The 18,685-nt window shown below is 36.7% G+C and overlaps 2 protein-coding genes across 3 annotated transcripts; one reads left to right on the top strand and one right to left on the bottom strand.

The window, feature by feature from the left end:
* Positions 1-3,968: 3,968 nt before the first annotated feature.
* Positions 3,969-5,720, top strand: LOC109243665. The gene has a single exon (XM_019410626.1). The coding sequence runs from the start codon at positions 4,174-4,176 to the stop codon at positions 5,533-5,535; it is 1,362 nt and encodes a 453-aa protein (XP_019266171.1). The 5' UTR covers positions 3,969-4,173; the 3' UTR covers positions 5,536-5,720.
* Positions 5,721-5,830: 110 nt separating this feature from the next.
* On the bottom strand, positions 5,831-14,035 carry LOC109243664 (probable leucine-rich repeat receptor-like protein kinase At5g49770). Of its 2 annotated transcripts, XM_019410624.1 has the most exons (19): positions 13,616-14,035; positions 12,728-12,848; positions 12,568-12,639; positions 12,392-12,466; positions 12,233-12,304; positions 11,603-11,764; positions 11,452-11,526; positions 10,891-10,962; positions 10,717-10,788; positions 10,563-10,631; positions 10,325-10,399; positions 10,074-10,145; positions 9,827-9,961; positions 9,231-9,706; positions 8,397-8,555; positions 8,178-8,314; positions 7,784-8,003; positions 7,127-7,362; positions 5,831-6,630 (listed from the first exon to the last, which is right to left on the bottom strand). In XM_019410624.1, the coding sequence occupies exons 1-19, from the start codon at positions 13,707-13,709 to the stop codon at positions 6,160-6,162; spliced, it is 2,865 nt and encodes a 954-aa protein (XP_019266169.1). In that variant the 5' UTR covers positions 13,710-14,035; the 3' UTR covers positions 5,831-6,159. The 2 variants fall into 2 exon arrangements, with proteins under 2 accessions (XP_019266169.1, XP_019266170.1); XM_019410625.1 differs by lacking the exon at positions 11,452-11,526.
* Positions 14,036-18,685: the final 4,650 nt, after the last annotated feature.

Raw genomic sequence — 18,685 nt, 5'->3', positions numbered from 1 at the left:
AAAAGTATTTGGTTAGAGTATTGCCTTGCTGCATATAAAGTTTGGAGATTTAATAGATTTGATAACCAGAGATGGTTCGCTCGGTCTTGTTTAGTGATTGAGTGTCGGTCCCGGCTTGTTCAGAAAATGGGTCGTGACAAGTTTGAGTTTTATGTACTAACGATTAAAAAATATTGAATACAAAAACATGTTCCTTAAAAAGTAATTACATATATTCAATACGCATTTATCTGTAACAAAAATAAATAATATTATCAGTTATGTGTCGATTGTAAATTGAAAAAAATAATACTAATGGGTTTATAGGCCAAATTGGTTGTCCATCTAATAGATTAGTTTTTGAGTTGGACTATCCTATTTGGTCTATAACATTGGTATCAGAGTAGGTTGATCAACGTTTAGGATCACGACTTAGAATAGTGGCATGGACCCAATGGCTGTGGCCAACGAAGTTGTTGGTCCTCGGGTCGATCAACGCTTGGGGCCACGATTCAAAGTGTTGGCCTGGACCCAATGGTTGTGACCGACAAGGTTGTTGGTCCTCAAGCGGGGAGGGGGGGGGGTAGGGTGTAACGACCCGACCGGTCGTTTTGAGCTTTTGCACTTTGATCGCCAGTTCTTGGGCACGACTTACCCCGTGTAATATATTATGACTGATGTGGATCGTTAGTTTTGGTTTCCGGAAAAATCGAAATTAATTTGGAAGAACAATTTCAGTTGAAAGCTTTGAATTTGAAAGGTTTGACCAAGAGTTGACTTATTTGTATATGAGCTCGGATCGGAATTTTTATGATTTGGTTAGCTTCGTGGGGTGATTTATGACTTAGGAGTGTGATCGGAAGTGGTTTTGGAGGTCCGGTGTAGAATTAGGCTTGAATTGGCGAAGTTAGTATTTTGGCGAATTCCGTTTGATAGGTGAGATTTTGATCCGAGGGTCGTAATGGAATTTCGAGAGTTGCTGTAGCTTCGTTATGTGATTTGGGATGTGTGTGTAAAATTTCAGGTCATTCGGAGGTGATTTGATTGGGTTTTTGATCAAATGCGTGTTTCGGAAGTTTTAGAAGAACTTAGGCTTGAATTCGATGTAATTTGATGGTTTTGGTGTTGTTTGAGGCATTTTGATGATTGGAACAAGTTTTAATGATGTTTTAGGATGTGTTGGTGCTTTTGGTTGAGGTCCCGGGGGCCTCGGGTGAGTTTCGGATGGCCAATCGGACCATTTCTTAAGTTTCAAAGTTGCAGATTTTCAGTTCTTGAGTTGCAGAGATTTTGGCCTTCGCGATCGCGGGGGTGGTGTCGTGATCGTGTAGAAGGAAATTTGGAGGCAGGCGAATTGCTCTTCGCATTCGTGTCTGAGGGTCCGCGTTCGCGGAAGGTTGGTTAATGATGCTTCGCGATCGCATGGTATTGATCGCGTTCGCGTAGAAGGAGTTGGAGTCCAGTGATTTTAGTCATCGCGTTCGCATCAGCTGAGCCGCGTTCGCGTAAGAGTTGTCGCGTTCGCATAGACCATTTTGAGGCCTGGAAGATTTTCTCATCGCGATTGCGAGCCTGGGGCCGCGATCGCATAGAAGGAATCGTCAGCTGGGCAGAAGGGTTTTTAAAATATTTCATCCGCGAGCCTAAGTCATTTTCCTCCATTATTGAGTATTTTTAGAGCTTCTTGGGAGCAATTGAAGAGGGATTTGAAGAGGATTGATTGGAGGTAAGTTCTATGAACTAGAAACATGATTATTATGTGAAATTAACCTAGAAATTCATGGAAATTTAGCTAAAATTGGAAGAAATAGGGGTTGGGATTTTTAGATTTTAAATTGGGGTTTGAAGGGTCATTTGAGCTCGGATTTGAGAGTTCTTGATATGCATAGACTCGTGGCGAGATAAGGAACCCGTTGATGTAAAAATTTCTGAGTTTCGAGAAGTGGGCCCGGGTTTTGCTAATTTCGGGATTTTTGATATTTTTCGATTGTTTTCGCTTGGGCTTTGTTCCCTTAGCATATTGTGATGTATTCGCTCTGATTTTGGATAGATTCGACGCGGGTGGAGGCCGATTTAAGGAGCAAAGGCGTCGCGAGCTAGAGATTTCGCTGGTTCGAGGTGAGTAATGATTGTAAATGATATCCTAAGGGTTTGAAACCCCGGATTGCACATCGTAGTGCTATATTGAGGTGAGACACGCGCTTGATGATGAGTGTGGGGTTGTTTGCTATTGGGGATTGTGACTTGGTCCGTCCCGATTGATGATTTTACCGCGTATTTGATTGAAGCTTATTTGTTATCATCATAATTTGGACTGGTTGTCATATTTGGGCTTCGTGCCAACTATTTGAACCCTCCGGGGATTTTTATCACTGTCCCTCACTGTTTTGACTTACTACTTGAACTCAGTCGTACCGTTTTCCACTATTTTACAACTCAGCCACTTTTACTCGATTTTAAAACTAAATTGATATATTAAATGATGTTTTGGGCTGAGAACTACTGTTTTACAAATACCCGAAGGGCTTATGTGATTTCTGCACTGAGTATGGCCGAGGGCCAGTTGTGAGGATACTATGGGATCGGGTTGCGCGCCATAGCAGTGTTATACTGATACTGATATGAGGCTGAGGGCCTAGACTTGATGCCACGAGATGGCTTGATATTGCGCTTGGGCCGTAAGGGGCCCCTCCCGGAGTCTGCACACCCCTAGTGAGCGTCGTCGACGATAAATGGATCGGGCTGCACGCCGCAACGATATGTGGATCGGGCTGCATACCGCAGCGGTACTAGTACTGTTCTATGTGTTTACTTTATTTCATTTGTCTGCCATTATCTGTTGTCTGTGTTACTTCACGGGGTATCTACCTGATTGCTTGGCATTATCTGATGAGTGAGTGTTGTGCCCGAGGGGCGGATTTATGTGCTTATCTGCACTAATTATTTTGCATTTATTCGCATAACCGTTGAATAAGTCATTTTCAAAAGAGGTTTGAACTGAGCTAAGATGTTTTCTAAAGAGTTCACAGCTTCACTGCTTTTTCTCTAGGGGTTTTATACTGCTTCTATACAGCATGATGATTTGCCTTACGTGATTTCTTACTGCTCAGTTATTATTTACCTTTATTACTCACTGAGTTGGGGGTACTCACTTTACTCCCTGCACCTCGTGTGCAGATGCAGGTATTTATCCACCCGTTAGCGGGTTTTGGCTGATCAGAGGCAGAGTTATAGGAGTTAGCGAGGTGACTGCCAGCGTCCGCAACACCGTTTTCCTCTCTTTTATTCATTATTCCGATTTTGTGTATTTTAGACCTTGTAGTTGGATTTACACTCTAATAGATGCTCGTGACTTGTGACACCCCGATTAGGGCTGTGATGGGTTGTATTTCTGCTAATTAATATCATGAGATCATATTTAAACTGCTTATGAACTGTTTAACTGTTTAAAAGAGGTGTTCTGGAATGGTCTGGCTGGCCTTATCTTCACGAGAGGCGCCATCACGACCGGGGCAGAGTTTGGGTCGTGACAGGTGGGGTGGGGGGGGTGGGGGGACGGAGTTTATAGCTGGACTCTCCCACCTACTAGAGTAGTTTTTTTCTTTTTGGGTAGGGGAAAGAACATAATTATACAATATTTTGAGAAATTCTATTATTTTTGGAATAAACAAAGAATTTTATTATTTATGAGATTAATTTCTAAACAGGGAACAACAATGTAAAAATCCCTAACAAAAAACAAAGACAAAGACTCCACTAAGTTACCTACCTAGCATGTTAAATAATTAACAGTGTAAAAAACATTTGTACACATATATATTAAATCCATTGAATTCAATCAGATCTTTGTTTTCAATGACTATTTTCTTTTTCCAGGGAACCGACTAATTAAAACAGCAATACAAAAGTCATTCTCGAACGTATAAAACGGCGTATTACAATGAACAAAGTCCTTTAATTGCACAGATCGTCAAAGTGAAATCTGAGCTTTAATCTTCAATAAAATAACAGCAGAAATAAACAAAAACAAAAACTTTCTTGTACTACAACAGCATCCCAAAAACATTGAAGCATTCCTCGTTTTAAGTACTGATCAAATTCTTCATCTTCTCCTTCCATTCCATTCCCTTTACTTTCCTTTAAAAACACAAATCTTTGATAAAGGAAAGATTAGTATTTATATATAGAGAGAAAATGGGAAGTGCAGAAGATGACCATTTGCCTAAAAAACAAACACATAAGAGTATCAATGATCAAACCAAGTACAAGCTCAAATTACTAGTCCTCATTATCCTAACCAATCTTCTTACTATTTACATCTTCACTGGTCCTTCTCTCAACTTGCATCCTATTTTAAAGAACACTATTAATGATTCTCCTTTCCCTTCATTTGGTTCTACTTCTCTCTTGCAAGAGCTCAATGCCACTAAGAATGAACTCGAAACGAGTCGATCCCAAATCATAGTGTTGCATCTGCAGCTCAAGTCTACTAACCAACTTGTTACTGAACTTCTAGCTCAACTTAACCTCCTTAACCAGTCCATAAACAGGACCGCGGATTCCAGCTTGCTAAACTTCAATGATCTTCTTGATGATTTGTCAAAAGAAGCTAAGCTTGGTTTAGGCCCTCACAAGCTTCCACTCGGGCTCTCGCCAAGATCAGGGATAGATGAGGTTTATCCCTCTGTTGGAGGAGGTTGTCTGATGTATAAAGAAGATTTAGCACAGTACATGACATATAATGTTGGAAAGGAGTGTCCTGTTGATGATGTTTTCGCGCAAAGGCTAATGCTCAAGGGCTGTGAGCCACTTCCAATAAGGCGCTGCCATCCTAAAGCGCCTGCTGGTTATGTCGAACCAATTCCATTGCCAAAAAGTCTGTGGTCTACACCACCAGATACAAGTATTATTTGGGATCCATATACTTGTAAAAACTACAGTTGTTTGATAGAAAGAAGGAAGTTTCCAGGATTCTATGATTGTAAAGACTGCTTTGACTTACAATTTAGAGAGAAAACAAGGTGGCAATTTGACAATGGAGGTCTTGATTTTGGGATGGATCAGGTTATGGCAACAAGACGTCAGGGCACAATCCGCATTGGACTTGATATAGGAGGAGGCGTGGGTACATTTGCTGCTAGGATGAAGGAAAGGAATGTAACCATTGTCACCACTTCCATGAATTTGGATGGTCCATTCAACAGCTTCATTGCATCCAGGGGCTTGATATCGATGCACGTTGGTGTCTCCCAAAGGCTTCCTTTTTTCCAGAATACTCTGGATATCGTGCACTCTATGCATATTTTGAGCAACTGGATCCCGGATACCATGCTTGAGTTAATTATGTATGACATATACAGAGTTCTGAGACCAGGAGGACTGTTCTGGTTGGATCACTTCTTCTGCCTGGGAACACAGTTGAATGCAACTTATGTTCCTATGCTGGAGCGCGTTGGATTCAAGAAACTGAGGTGGAATGCTGGCATGAAGCTCGATCGAGGGATTGATAAAAATGAGTGGTATTTCTCCGCTTTGTTAGAGAAACCAATGTCCTAAAGTACTTAGTTGTTGAACCTTTAGATAGTTCGTAAACTGATGGCAAGTTTAATTCCACGGACTCTAGTACAAGTTACCAACCTTGTCTGGTTAGTTTCCCCTTTTTTCTCATTTTTGTAGTGCAACTGAAAGAATACAAGATGATAGAATCATCGGAACAATTGAAAGAGGAATTTTATTATCTACAGTTATCAATTCGTCTTGCTTCTATCACCACAAATTACTGCAAAAAGACAATGATGATGTGAAATTGATCTCCTGTCAACATCTCACAAATAGCTCTATAAAAAAGAACTAAGGTAAAAGATGCAATATTGGATGCACAACTTGTTTTAGTATGGAAAAATAGATTCTCATATACAAATGACCATCCTAATTGAGATCAAAAAGAGCTTGCACAATTTACAGAAGGTAAAAATAAATGTTTCCAAAAAAATTTAGTATCTTCTCTAGTCGCGCTGTTGGACCTCCAGAACATTCTTCTTTGTAGTAAAATAATTCATGCCAACAACAAATAGTTGATTCATTCTACATTCTCTCAAATTTGTACACAAATAACAGGCAATGGCATATTATGTGTGATCCAATGTTTCAACTTTGGGCAAACCCGTTAAGACATTGATCTTACTTGGGCTCTAACTTTGAAGGTGGATATGCCCCACTATAGACAAACAGACTTTCATCAGTATAAGGATGAAGTCCTTTGTTTGCTCCTTCATATGTTTCTGAAGTGGAAGCTGATTCTGCATTCGGGTTCAGTCCTACGATCTCCATAATATACTCAATCTCTTTCACCACTTCACTCATTGTAGGCCGCTTGGCTCCTTCTTCTTCAACACACTTGATTGCTAGATCCACAAACTTCTCTACGCTTTTAGGAGTTGCACCTGAGCGAACAGCAGGATCCAAAATTTCGTGAAGGTTATACATGTCTTTTGTCTTGTCCATTGCAGTCCTCACTTCCCTGACAATATATCTTCCTTTTTCAATAGGAATTTTTCCTGTAACAATCTCCAGCAGTACCACTCCAAAGCTATAAACATCACTCTTCTCAGTCAGTTGTTGTGTCATGTAATATTCAGGATCCATGTAGCCCTAAGAAGTAAATGGCACCCATCAGAAGAACATAAATTATGAGTAATTACTGGCACAATCTTCTCAAGGATCTAACTTTATTTTACTTCACGGACAGATCATTATGTGATCATCAAATATTAGCTTCTACAACCTGTAATATAATATTCAGGTACATCTCCCTGAATTTGGTGATCAAAACATTCAAGGATCGTTACTTCCAAGTCTGCTAACTTAAGAGAATTTGTGAAAAGGAGAATTTGTTTTCATACTTCCCTATTCCTATGTGTTTATTTACTCATTGTTTGTGGAGAGAGGTGGCTGGCCAATGAGAAAGGAGGAGTTTGAGGGTTCTTGTTATAAAATGAAATAGTGTTTGTAATGGTTCCTGCTGACTAGAAATTATCGAGACAATACAATTTCTGAACTTGTGAACATCAGAAAATGCTAGGATATAAGCATACAATATTCTAAAATCAAACAAGTTTGGGCAGGCATGAAGAGAATATTTACTCACCATTGTTCCTTTGACCTGAGTGGTTATGTGACCCCTTTCAGAGTCACCTAGAAGCTTGGACAAACCAAAATCAGCAACTTTTGCATTTAAGCGTTCATCCAGCAAGATGTTGTTGGACTTGATGTCTCTGTGTATGATAGGAGGATTAACAAGGTCGTGAAGATACTGCAAACCTCGGGCTGCTCCAAGGGCTATCTTCAGTCTCCTCATCCAATCTAACCTGATTCCAGTCTTGCCTACAAGTATAAATTCAATTATATTCTCCAGAGGCACATTTCCCTTTGATGAGGTTAGAAGAAGCTAGTTTCAAAGAATCAATAAGAAGGAAAAGTCTAAGGTGCTAGTTGATGAACATGTTTCTGATTCTACCTAAACATAGTCTAATGTTCTCTAAATAGAACTTAACAGGAAGCAAAATGGTTGGAGATTTTACGGAGTTTCATGCCCAAATTACATGTTCCATATCTCAGTGAAAATGGTCCAGTACTTCCACTCCTATTTAAGAAATTGGTTTTCTTTGTTAATGACTACTTTGCAACAACTAATCTTAAATAAATTCTTGGACTTCCGAGAATGTAGGATAGCCAATTCAGCATGAACCTCTCTATAGTCTTCTCATAATAATGGTGAAAGAGAATGGTAGGGACCAAGATATACCTGAAAGACCATCTTTTAAGGTGCCATTAGGAATATACTCATACACCAGCATCTGTTCAGCTTGATCGAAACAAAAGCCACCAAGGCCAACGACATTCTTGTGATGAACCCTTGAGAGAAGTTCTATCTCAGTTTTGAACTCAAGTGCACCCTGCATAGACCCCTGTAGAGCTCTTTTAACTGCAACCAGGTGTCCATTTGGAAGAGTTCCTCTGTAAACCTGCAGGATGTAACTTCCACACTTATAAATTAATTCAGTTTAAATTGTTGCCAACACCTTCTTACTGAAATGGTAGACTATGCCTTAAGAAATATCATTCAGTATTCTTTTTACGGTGGTGTTGGTTGGGGGATGGGGGTTGGGAGAGGGTGCACCTAGCCAATGAAAGCTAACCTTGCCATAACCACCAGATCCAATATCATTAGTTTCTGAAAAGTTATTTGTCATTTTTTTGAGCTCCTCAAATGAGAAAAATCTTGCTCCTGTCAACTGTGGAACAGCACCACTTTGTTTATTTGAGTCCCAGGATGCTGCATTAAAGAGAAAGATAGCAACAACCACCATAAGATGAAGTAATAGGTAAACGAAGAAATAGTTAGTTCCAAATCTTACCAAAAGGATCATTCCTCCTATCAGCATCTTCAGCTCTTTTCTTTTGCCGGAAAGCATAAAGACCAACGATTAGTGCTAAAATTACAAGGACAGAACCACCAACTGCTGCTCCAATGATAATGCCTGTACTAGATGACTTGTGTGATCCACTGGATGCACCTAGAGAACAGAATACTCAGACTTATAACTATCTAAGTTCAACTTCCACAAGATGCAAGTTTCATAATGTTCCAACAACAACTGCCCAGTAAAATCACACAAAAGTGGGATCTGGGGAGGGTAATGTGTACGCAGACCTTATCCCTACCCCGATAGGGCAGAGAGCTTCATAATGTTCCAACAAATAATTCAAATTCCTAGCAGTCATTTAATGAATTAAGTTTTTTGACCACCGATTAGAAAAACCTGTGTCTTTAAAAAAAATAAGTTATTGATAAGTTCATTAGAGTTTACACAAACTCTTAACAGAAACATAGGAACAAAGAATGGAAATTGATCCATCACATGTATGCTAACTAATTTTTTACCATCAAGAGGATCGATACATTTTTCAGAATCTTGTACTTCTTAAGTTGAATACTTAAAATAAAACTGATATAATAATCAAAACAGCGGACCTATAGTAATTGCTCTTCATGTTCAAAGTCCTCAAAGGAAGAGTAAATCCTTCTGTCAAACCAAGTTTATGAAAACTTAATCATCAATACCAAATATTTGTTGGTTTTTCACCCACCAAATTTCTACTATTCTAGATTAGATAGCATATATAAGTAGGAGAAGAGAAATGAGCCAAAAAAAGGAGAAGGAAAAATAGATCTCGAAAAGTTCTATTACCATCGAAGTATTTATAGCCTTCACCAATGAAGAAGAAAGGTCCAAATGTCGACGGGGGCTTGAAAGTCTGATTACTAAGCACAAAACCTATTCCAGAAACTCCAGTTCGATTGAAAAAATCTTGGCTAGAAGGAAAAACTTGCAGGTGTATTACAAGGTAGTCATCTAAATTTTTTGTAGGGTTACTGAGGGAAACTGAGTCAACAGGCAGTTGAAGGTTTTGGAATGAAAGCATCAAAGATTTTTGGAGAGTCTCATAAGTAGTTTTGTTTCCTAAGTTGGAAAAGGAAGGAGCTCTGAAGACTAGGTTGCCTGTATATGGAAAAGCACATTTACAGGTAGGACTAGAAATTTGATCGGAGCTGCACTCAGTTGGCAAGCAATTTTCTGGTGGAGTAGAATATGAATCAGCTTGTTGAGCTTGGACACAGTAAGTTTGTGTTGTTCCTTCATTGCAGACAGGATTACCAGCAAGTCTGCAAAGGAAAACAGTAACAAAATAAGGTAATAAACATGATACAGTCAAGTTTAGCGTAGAACATAATCATATGGCCGAATAGGCTTAGACGTTTAAAAAAACAAGGAAGAGAGCTTACAAGATCTGAAAGGGATATCCTGGTCTTTGAGTAAATGAATCAATAAGATTGCTCTGCATATCAATGAGTTGTAACTGGTTGCTATACGCGGAGTCAATTTCAAGTGTGCCATTAAGTCTGTTTTTCCTCATATTGCTGTCATAAGCAATGAGTGCATTGTCATCAAATCTCAGCATACTCAATCTCTATCGTTTATAAAACCAAGTTCCATGAAATACAACAGACACAAAGTTATAGGGACACTTACACAGTCTGCAACTGGAAAAGGCTGAATAATTTAGCTGGAACTAATCCTTGGAGTCCTGTGTTTTCCATTGCCCTGTCAATACAAGGTCATGTATTAGGTTAAAAAGAACTTCTGGGAATTGAAACCGTAAATGAGACAAATAAAAACTGCCCGTATTCAAGGCATATACTAGCACAGTACACACATGCACCTGCTCATGGAAATGCATACACACACACATACACATTGAGAGAGAGAGAAAGAGAACATACACTGTTGTCAAAGATTGCAGGTCTGGTATCCATGATGGAAAATCTGATGCATTAAATGAATTATTGCTCATGTCCCTGCAAAATTAAGTGCCACATCATGATAGTGAGATTAACAAATTGTCTTTTCTCCGAAAAAGTAACAAATAAATTGGGGGAAAAAGTTACAGCACAGTTATGAGCAATAATCAATTATCAACTCAAAGGGATCAAGGCACAGTTCTTACGATAAGCAACTTACAAGTAATTGAGTACATTCATGCCAGTGAGATTCGGCAAAAGACCATCCAAATTATTGTTTGATATGTGGCTGTGATACATTGTCAAAGCATGCTACATCAGGAAATCATAAGGACATAAGATAGGTTCAGAAAATTGTTTCATTTTCTACTTACAGTTCATTGACATGTGTGAGATTGTTGAGGTTTTGTGGCACAGATCCGCTTAATGAATTCCTGTCAAGACGACTGTTGCAAGCACAGTAGCTTAGTTCACAAAAACTCATTTTGTATAGACAGTAAGAAACATTACTAGATTATAAAAGCAAAGCACAAGATAGCAATACTTACAGCACTTCCATAGTCTGGACAAGTCCTAATGTGTCTGGGATTTCTCCAGTAAGCTTGTTGTTCTCCACTAGCCTAGAAGTTAGAACATACGCGCATGAGGAACTAGAAAGTATGATCAGGAGGAATATTAATTGCTATAGTTATGGGGGTAACTTATCATATGTAGAATCTTAACAAAACAAAATGTAGATGAAGTACATGATAAGGAAAAAAAGGGATTTGTCAGGACCCTTCTTTATATTTTTCTTTTCTTTAACTCTTCTATTTCAACACATCCTAGAAAGACTCGTCGGGCTATCACTCTGTAACTTGGGCAATGGCCAGGACCATTTTGCTTAGGTTCACCTAGTCATACATTGGTCTGTGCTATGTCATCCAAAGAAACATATGAACTCCATAAAGATATGATTACCAAGCCTGAAGCCTCTCTTACATGATTACTCTCAGAAGCAAAAACATGCACTAACAAGACTATCAAAAGGTAAGCTAAATACTAGTGAGTGTCTCAAAAATTTACGAATGTACTAATTCATTCAGACTACTTTTCCAAAAATTACTTACAGATGAATCAGAGTCAGATTAGAATGGAAAAGTCGAGCTGGAATTTCACCGGATAGCTGATTTTTCCCAAAATGACTGTGAAGTGATGTAAATAATCTTAGAAAATACAGTTGAGAGATAAAAGACAATAACAAATAAAGCAGATGCGTACAAGTGTTTAGTGTGAAGAAGCATATCAAGACCAGGTGAGCTCCCACTAGAGACTGGAAGTGTTCCAGTAAGCTTATTGTCAGCTAAATCCAGCCAATAAAGCTTTGACAGATAGCCAATGGTCGCAGGTATTCGTCCATTAAAGTTGTTAGAGTTTAAAGATCTGCATAATACAAAATGGGGCTGTTTTAGAGTGCATACCAGAAGAAGGTATTGAAGTTTCATATACAGATAGATATGGTAAAAACACAATTATTTGGATTTGATGATGTATAAACACAAGAATATATAGCAGTACTGATAAACTCCCCATGAAATGTTTTCTCTGTTTAGAAGTGCATTGCTTGTGCAAGAGATGGACCAAAATATGATACAGCACCAAAAGCACACATAAAGATCTTATTTTAAGCAGCTCATATATGACAAATTTGTTCAAGATGCTTATACTATGTATCTTTATAATGCTAAAAGAATCATAGTTTAAGCTGATATGAACCTCAATTCCCTGATCCAACATATTCTGTACAGTGCAAACAACTAAAACCAAATAGGGGACTGAACTTCCTTGCATTCTGGTAAAATATGTCGCGGATTGGTCTCCTGTTCAAAGTGATAAGAGTAGAGTGCTTACAGAAAAACGAGCTGTGTCAGAGATCCGATGGAGTCTGGTATTGGTCCAGAAAACCCACAACCAACAAGGATCCTGTCATCAAATTAAGAAAAAAAATCAGCATATTATCACGAGATTAGCTGGTAAATGAATGTATGACATTTATTCACATTCACTTACAAATTTGATAGCTTTGTCAATTTTCCAATAGACTGAGGAAGAGGTCCTTTCAACTCCTTATTGTATGATAGATCCCTATAAAATGCAGTCAATAATGAGAATTGGCTTTATGCTTCACAAGTCATCCCAAAGTATTGCTCAGTCATAAGAAAAAGGAAATGCAGGAAAAGACTTACAAAGTCTGCAATTCAGATAATCCTTGAATATCTCCAGATAGCTGACCACTCAAACTCATACTTGATAATGTTCTGAAAATTTGAGAAAGATCGATGACATCAACCTTACAAGTATGAAATATTGATGTAGTTGATAATGCGAGGCGCGTTGAATTCTTACATAGAAATCACTCGTGAATTTCTGCATCCAATTCCTTCCCATTGACTCCCACAGGGATCTGCTCCAGCCCAATTGGGCGGAACATTCTGCCATGAATCCTTGAGAGACTGTAGTGCAGCAACTGAATACAATATTAAATCAGTTCTTCTCCACTAGAAACTTCTAAATAGGTCTCGACACTGAATCAAGAATTGGATACATTTTACTAGAGCAATTCTCTTAGTTGCCTTATTTGCATATTAGAGCAAGACAGACAAGATCATTGAATATTTTCCAAACAACTATACAACACGAAAATACAACATAAAATGCTCAAATTCACAATGACCTATCCGAGAAGAAAAATCGGAAGGATGCAAAGTTCACACCAGTTATACTATATTATGAAACCTTCTAAAACTATCAACTTAAGCCTATAAAAAACTCTTCTATCCACAATATATTCCAGCTTAACAGAAAGTCGAAGCAATAACAGCTTCTTAAAGGGGAAAAAAGAAAATAACAAAATCCATTCAAGTGCCTATTTGAGGAAAAAAAAAATGGAAGCAAGACACTGTATATTAGACTGCAAATCATTTTGCCTTTAGTGTTTCCTTAGGGATTAACCAAAACCAAACCATTTCCAATTCCAGCGTAGACGTTATAGTCCTACACCTGGAACTCAGAGCAGCATTTTCATATTCTTGATCCTCTTCCATCTCTCTGATACTGAACAAATTAAGTAATCGACCATTTCATTCAAAGATTTCTCTAAAATCAGAATTCTAAATCACCTAAAGGGACAAGTTCTGAATGAAAGCTAAGATTTGAACACCAGTACTCACAGATAATCAAGTATTTCTGTAAACTAAGTAAGAAACATTTGATAGAAGAACACAACCAACTTACAATCATCAGGATTTGTCCATGCTGCTATTGCCAGAATATGTATCCAAACAACCAGAAAACAAAGCTGAATTCTCATTGCCAGAGAAACTACCATGTGACAAAGTTCAAGAAAAACACTCCTCTACAAAAGCTAGAAGAGAATTTCAACCTCAAATCCCTTTTCAAGTTCTGCTCCCCACGACCACAATATCTCTCAAAAGACAGCTATCTGTTGCATTTACTACTACTATTCATCAATAAGGGGTTGTTTAATTCATTTAGCCAACTCACTGACTAAGTTTTAAAAATACATACTTTTACTTCCTCCCACACAACTTTGTTCTACGTGAAATCTTTATTTTATTTTGTTCACATCATTTAAGCACAATGACTGACCTCCAACTTCAAATTTTTCACCTATATAAAATAATGGAAGGATAAAAATCACGACCACGTTGAGTTTACTTGGTCTTTATATGCCCAAAAAAGTCAACAAATTACTTTTATAACTCTTTACAAGCTGGTTAACCCTTCATCACAGGCATCAAATATTGAACATTTTTCATGATAATAGTTGACCATAGAGGGTGTTAATCGTAAATAGAATATTAATAACTTGATTAGGTTTAGCATAATTAGACAAAGTCTTCTTCAAAAAAAGCAATTTTTAAAATTTTTGTGGAAAATAAAATTTTAATGTCATTGTCAACTATAAGTTATATATTTAAAGAAGTTGCCAAGAGGGACAAGTTGAATAATCCTCTACACGCTTTAGGGAAGTTGAGAGAGATCATGCACCGAAGGTCGTTTGGTTGGGAAACAAGTTATCTCATACTCCCTTCGTTTCATATTAAATAAGGTACTTTCCTTTTTAGTTCGTTTCAAAACAAATGACACATTTCTAAATTTGGAAATAATTTAACTTTAAAATCTTTCATTTTACCCATTTACCCTTAATAAGAAGCTTTTATAGCCATACAAATGTCATGGCCCCACAAACTTTTTACCCCTTAAGCTTTTAAGACCACAAGTTTCAAAAGTCTTCTTCTTTTTTCTTAAACTCCGTGCCGAATCAAACTACCTCATATAATATGAAACGGAGAGAGTAATTAATTATTCTGGGATTAGTTATCCCACCCTCCATAGGATTTAAAAAATACTACAATCCCGGGATTAGTTATCCCACCCAGAGGCGGATCCAGAATTTTTAAATCCTCAACTGTCTTTAATTGGACTTTCTACTTTTAAGATTGGGTGCTCAATCAATATTGTTGTATATAATTACTAGTTTTCAATATAGAAATATAATGTTTGGCTAAAAAACGATGGGTGCTTAAGCACCCTCAATGTAGATCCGCCATTGATCCCACCCTCCATAGCGTTTAAAAAACACTACATTCCCGGGATAACTAATCTCAGGATTAATTATACCATGATTTTATCCCAAACCAAACATGGGATAAACTCATCTCAAATTTGATCCCGAGATTAATTATCCCTTATCCCACGTACCAAACGAGTCCGCCAAACCTTGCAGTCAATAGAATGAGTGAAAATCATAGTAGACTATAGTTTAAATATTACATTCCCGTCAATCTAAGCTGCTTTGATAAGAAGAATTACCTTATATATATATATTAGTGGACAGTGTTATAATTTTGTACTGTTTAGATAGTTGAATTTGCCTACATATTAGTTGTTCGGACACCACTATTATAAAATAAAAAAGTTAAAAAGAGAGAAATTAAATGGTTACTTGCTAATGTGCTTTATCATGTCAATGTCAACACATTTATTATATATAAAGCATGAAAGTTAGACAAATACTAGTAATACAAAGTTGGTAGTTAAAGTTCTCAATATTGTCTAAAACACAAGAAGGGTTTCTGAATTCTGATGAATATTAACGTGTTGTCTACGTCTGAGACCCACTATTATTGAGTAGCCTCACGACTTGACTTAGTCTTGATGACATTGAATATATGTAGTCCCAACCCATTACTCATTATCATAACTGATGATGTATATCTGGAAATAAATGAATTCATGTTGCCCCTCTAACCTGCTTATACTTGTTTTATTGCACGTATATATAGAGGGTTGGACCTGTAAGCATTGTTAATTTGATCATCTGCCTCTAATTTCTTAAATAGTACTCCTCTGTTTTAATTTATGTAAACTTATTTCCTTTTTAGTTTGTGTTAAAAAAAATGACATCTTTCCGTATTTGGAAAAATTTATCTTTATGCAATGATTTATAGCCATACAAAATATATGTGTCTTATTTTACAACACAAGTTTAAAAGTCTTTTCTCTTTTCTTAAGTTTCGTGCCCAGTCAAATTGATTCACATAAATTAAAACGGACTTGCTATGTATTTAACTCTAGAGTATACTATCAATGCAATTTAACGCTTCTTTTTTCTTTTTTTTTTTTTTTTTCAAAAATGTGTTTATCTATGAAATTTTGCAAGTTTTTGGAAATTTTTCGAAAATGAGTTTTTTGAAAAACCGAAAAGTGGTTTTGATCACTCTTTCAAAATTTTGAGATTTTTTTTTCTCCACTCACAAAATTACAATATTTTTCAAGTGAAATGCATGTCCAAACATAATTTCAAATTCCAAATACCATTTTTTAACTTAACTTCAAATATTACTTTTTTTCAAAATATACAATTTTTATGTCCAAACGCCTACTAATTCATTGTAATAATTGTTGCTTTATTTTCCAGATTTTTCATATCATGCTTGATATATATTATCTTAGTCTTAATTAACGGTAAAAATTACACGTACTTACAAGACTATTATAGCACAAAACATTCGTTTTAATATTTAAAGTTATGTACTCCATCTGTTTTAATTTATATGACACACTTTCCTTATTAGTTTGTTCCAAAAAGAATGACACATTTCTGCAATTGAAAATAATTCAACTTTAAATTCTTCATTTTATCCACTTTATATTTAATGAGAAGCTTTTATAAGTATACAAATGCCATGGCCCTACAAAATTTTTACCCCTTAAACGTTTAAAACATAAATTTCAAAAGTCTATTTTTTGTTTAAATTTCGTATTGAGTCAAACTACCTCATTTAAGTATATACTAACAGTGAATTCGGCCGAACTAATCGGAGCGAAAGAAAGAGTGAGGAGCCACATCGTGGCCGGCCCTGACGGTGGATGTTGACGTTGACAGCCTAGTACTGCCACTGTTAAGGTAAGATAATGCTGGTGGTAGTATTAAGACTGCGTCTGTCGGTAAAGGACAAACGGAAATTTTTAAGGTTTGACGCAAAAGCTTGCTTTTTGTCTTCTATGGATTATGTCATTACTCGATCCGTTCCAATTCACCTCTCAGTTCTCATGATCCATCCTAGTTTAGCGCTAATCTTGGTTTATTGTATACTAATTGACCCATTTTTTTTAGCTTTATTAGTCAAGACAAATTAATTTCTATATATCAAAAATGTTGTTAAGTACTCATTTCTCCGATGGGTTGCTGACATTGTAGAGACAGACATTAAGATAATGATTGTCCTCCTGCCAAATGGTATGCAAAATACATGGTCTTCAAGATAATTACTATATTATGCTTTTGTCTATTTTATTGCTTTCGTCAAACTTTCTGTTTGATTTGGTTAGAGTTATATAGCTCATATACCAACATATATATGGTTGTACACTCAGTGTAATTTGAATTCACATCAAATATTTACTTCCAAGGAAGAAATGTTGTAGTCAGAGCGAAGCCATGATTCGAACCTTAGGGTTTGGGGTTTTAGTCCTATTAAGTTATTGAGTTCTAAATTAATAATTTGTACACATATTCAATGATTTTTTTAAACAAATACATGAATTGGACTAAAGCAATACTGGATTCTGTCGAACTCAGGGTGGAAATGGCACGGGGTGGCCAGTTTTTAAGATGCTATTTAGTATTTGGCCAGCAATTTCATTGCTAAGCATATATAGCCACTACTTTGTTATAATTAATATGAATAGACGTTTTTATCCTTTCTTCATCTCTTTTCTTTTCAACCCTTTTTCATTATCAAAATCTTAAAACCGTCGCTTCTCTCCAACACTTAAGCTCTCATTTCTTCTCTGAAATTTTGGATTTTCAAAATCAATTGGGTGTTTCAAAATATTTGTTGGGAAATACCTTTGAGAGTTGATTCTACAGATTTGAACCATTTGTGATCAAATTTGCTAGGGTTTGTCAAAAATTTGGAGAAGACGATCACTTGGGCTTTGCCGATTTCGTGAAAATTGAATCAAATTAGCTATTAGGATGTGTTTGTACTGCTATTGGGAAGTTGTATTCCTTATTTGAGTTTGTTTTGTGGGGATTAAACGAGAATCAAATTCAGTTTCTGAAATGTCCTTAACTTCTGGACATTAAGCGAAACAAGTAAGCGTTAGGACATAATTTTCTAAACGTCCTAACATATTAAACTAGGAATGTAACATTGAGGGCAAATGTTTCTGAAATATCCTTAACTTCTTAATATTAACCGAAACAAGTAAACGTTAGGACATAATTTTCTAAATGTCCTGAAATATTGAACTAGGAATCTAATATTGAGGATAAATGTTTCTGAAATGTCCTTAACTTTTGGACATTAAGCGAACCATATCCTTAATATTTACACAACACTCATGAAGTTAAGAGCACTATATCCTTAACATTTACACTGCACACATGAAGTTAAGGACACCATGTCCTTAACATTTACACGGCACATATGAAGTTAATTAGGACATGAGGTCCTAAAGTTTAACAACAGAAGATGCAAATGCAAGTTGAGGACATTATGTCCTTAACATTTACACTGCACACATGAAGTTAAGGACGCCATGTCCCTAACATTTACACTGCACATATAAAGTTAAGGACATGATGTCCTAAAGTTTAACAAATGAAGGTGAAAATACATGACACTTTTTCCTTAATATTGACCCAACATTCATGAAGTTAAGGACACCATGTCCTTAATATTTACATAGCACCCATGTCTAGCACAGGGATATTTTCGTCCGGACAGATAAAAATTTACTAAGCACTGGGAAGAGTAGATACATTTGATA

Source organism: Nicotiana attenuata, unplaced genomic scaffold, assembly GCF_001879085.1.
Source record: "Nicotiana attenuata strain UT unplaced genomic scaffold, NIATTr2, whole genome shotgun sequence".
Lineage (NCBI taxonomy): Eukaryota > Viridiplantae > Streptophyta > Magnoliopsida > Solanales > Solanaceae > Nicotiana > Nicotiana attenuata.
This window is presented reverse-complemented; position numbering and strand designations above follow the sequence as displayed.

Bases quoted from the DNA above. Each gene is read 5' to 3' on its own strand.
- LOC109243665 (XM_019410626.1), top strand. From the start codon at position 4,174: ATGGGAAGTGCAGAAGATGACCATTTGCCTAAAAAACAAACACATAAG.
- LOC109243664 (XM_019410624.1), bottom strand. From the start codon at position 13,709: ATGGTAGTTTCTCTGGCAATGAGAATTCAGCTTTGTTTTCTGGTTGTT. The intron at 11,765-12,232 runs GTAAGCACTCTA...TGTATTATGCAG, and splicing joins CTGACACAGCTCGTTTTTCT to ATCTTTAAACTCTAACAACT. The intron at 10,146-10,324 runs GTATGTTCTCTT...TTGTATTGACAG, and splicing joins CTGCAATCTTTGACAACAGT to GGCAATGGAAAACACAGGAC.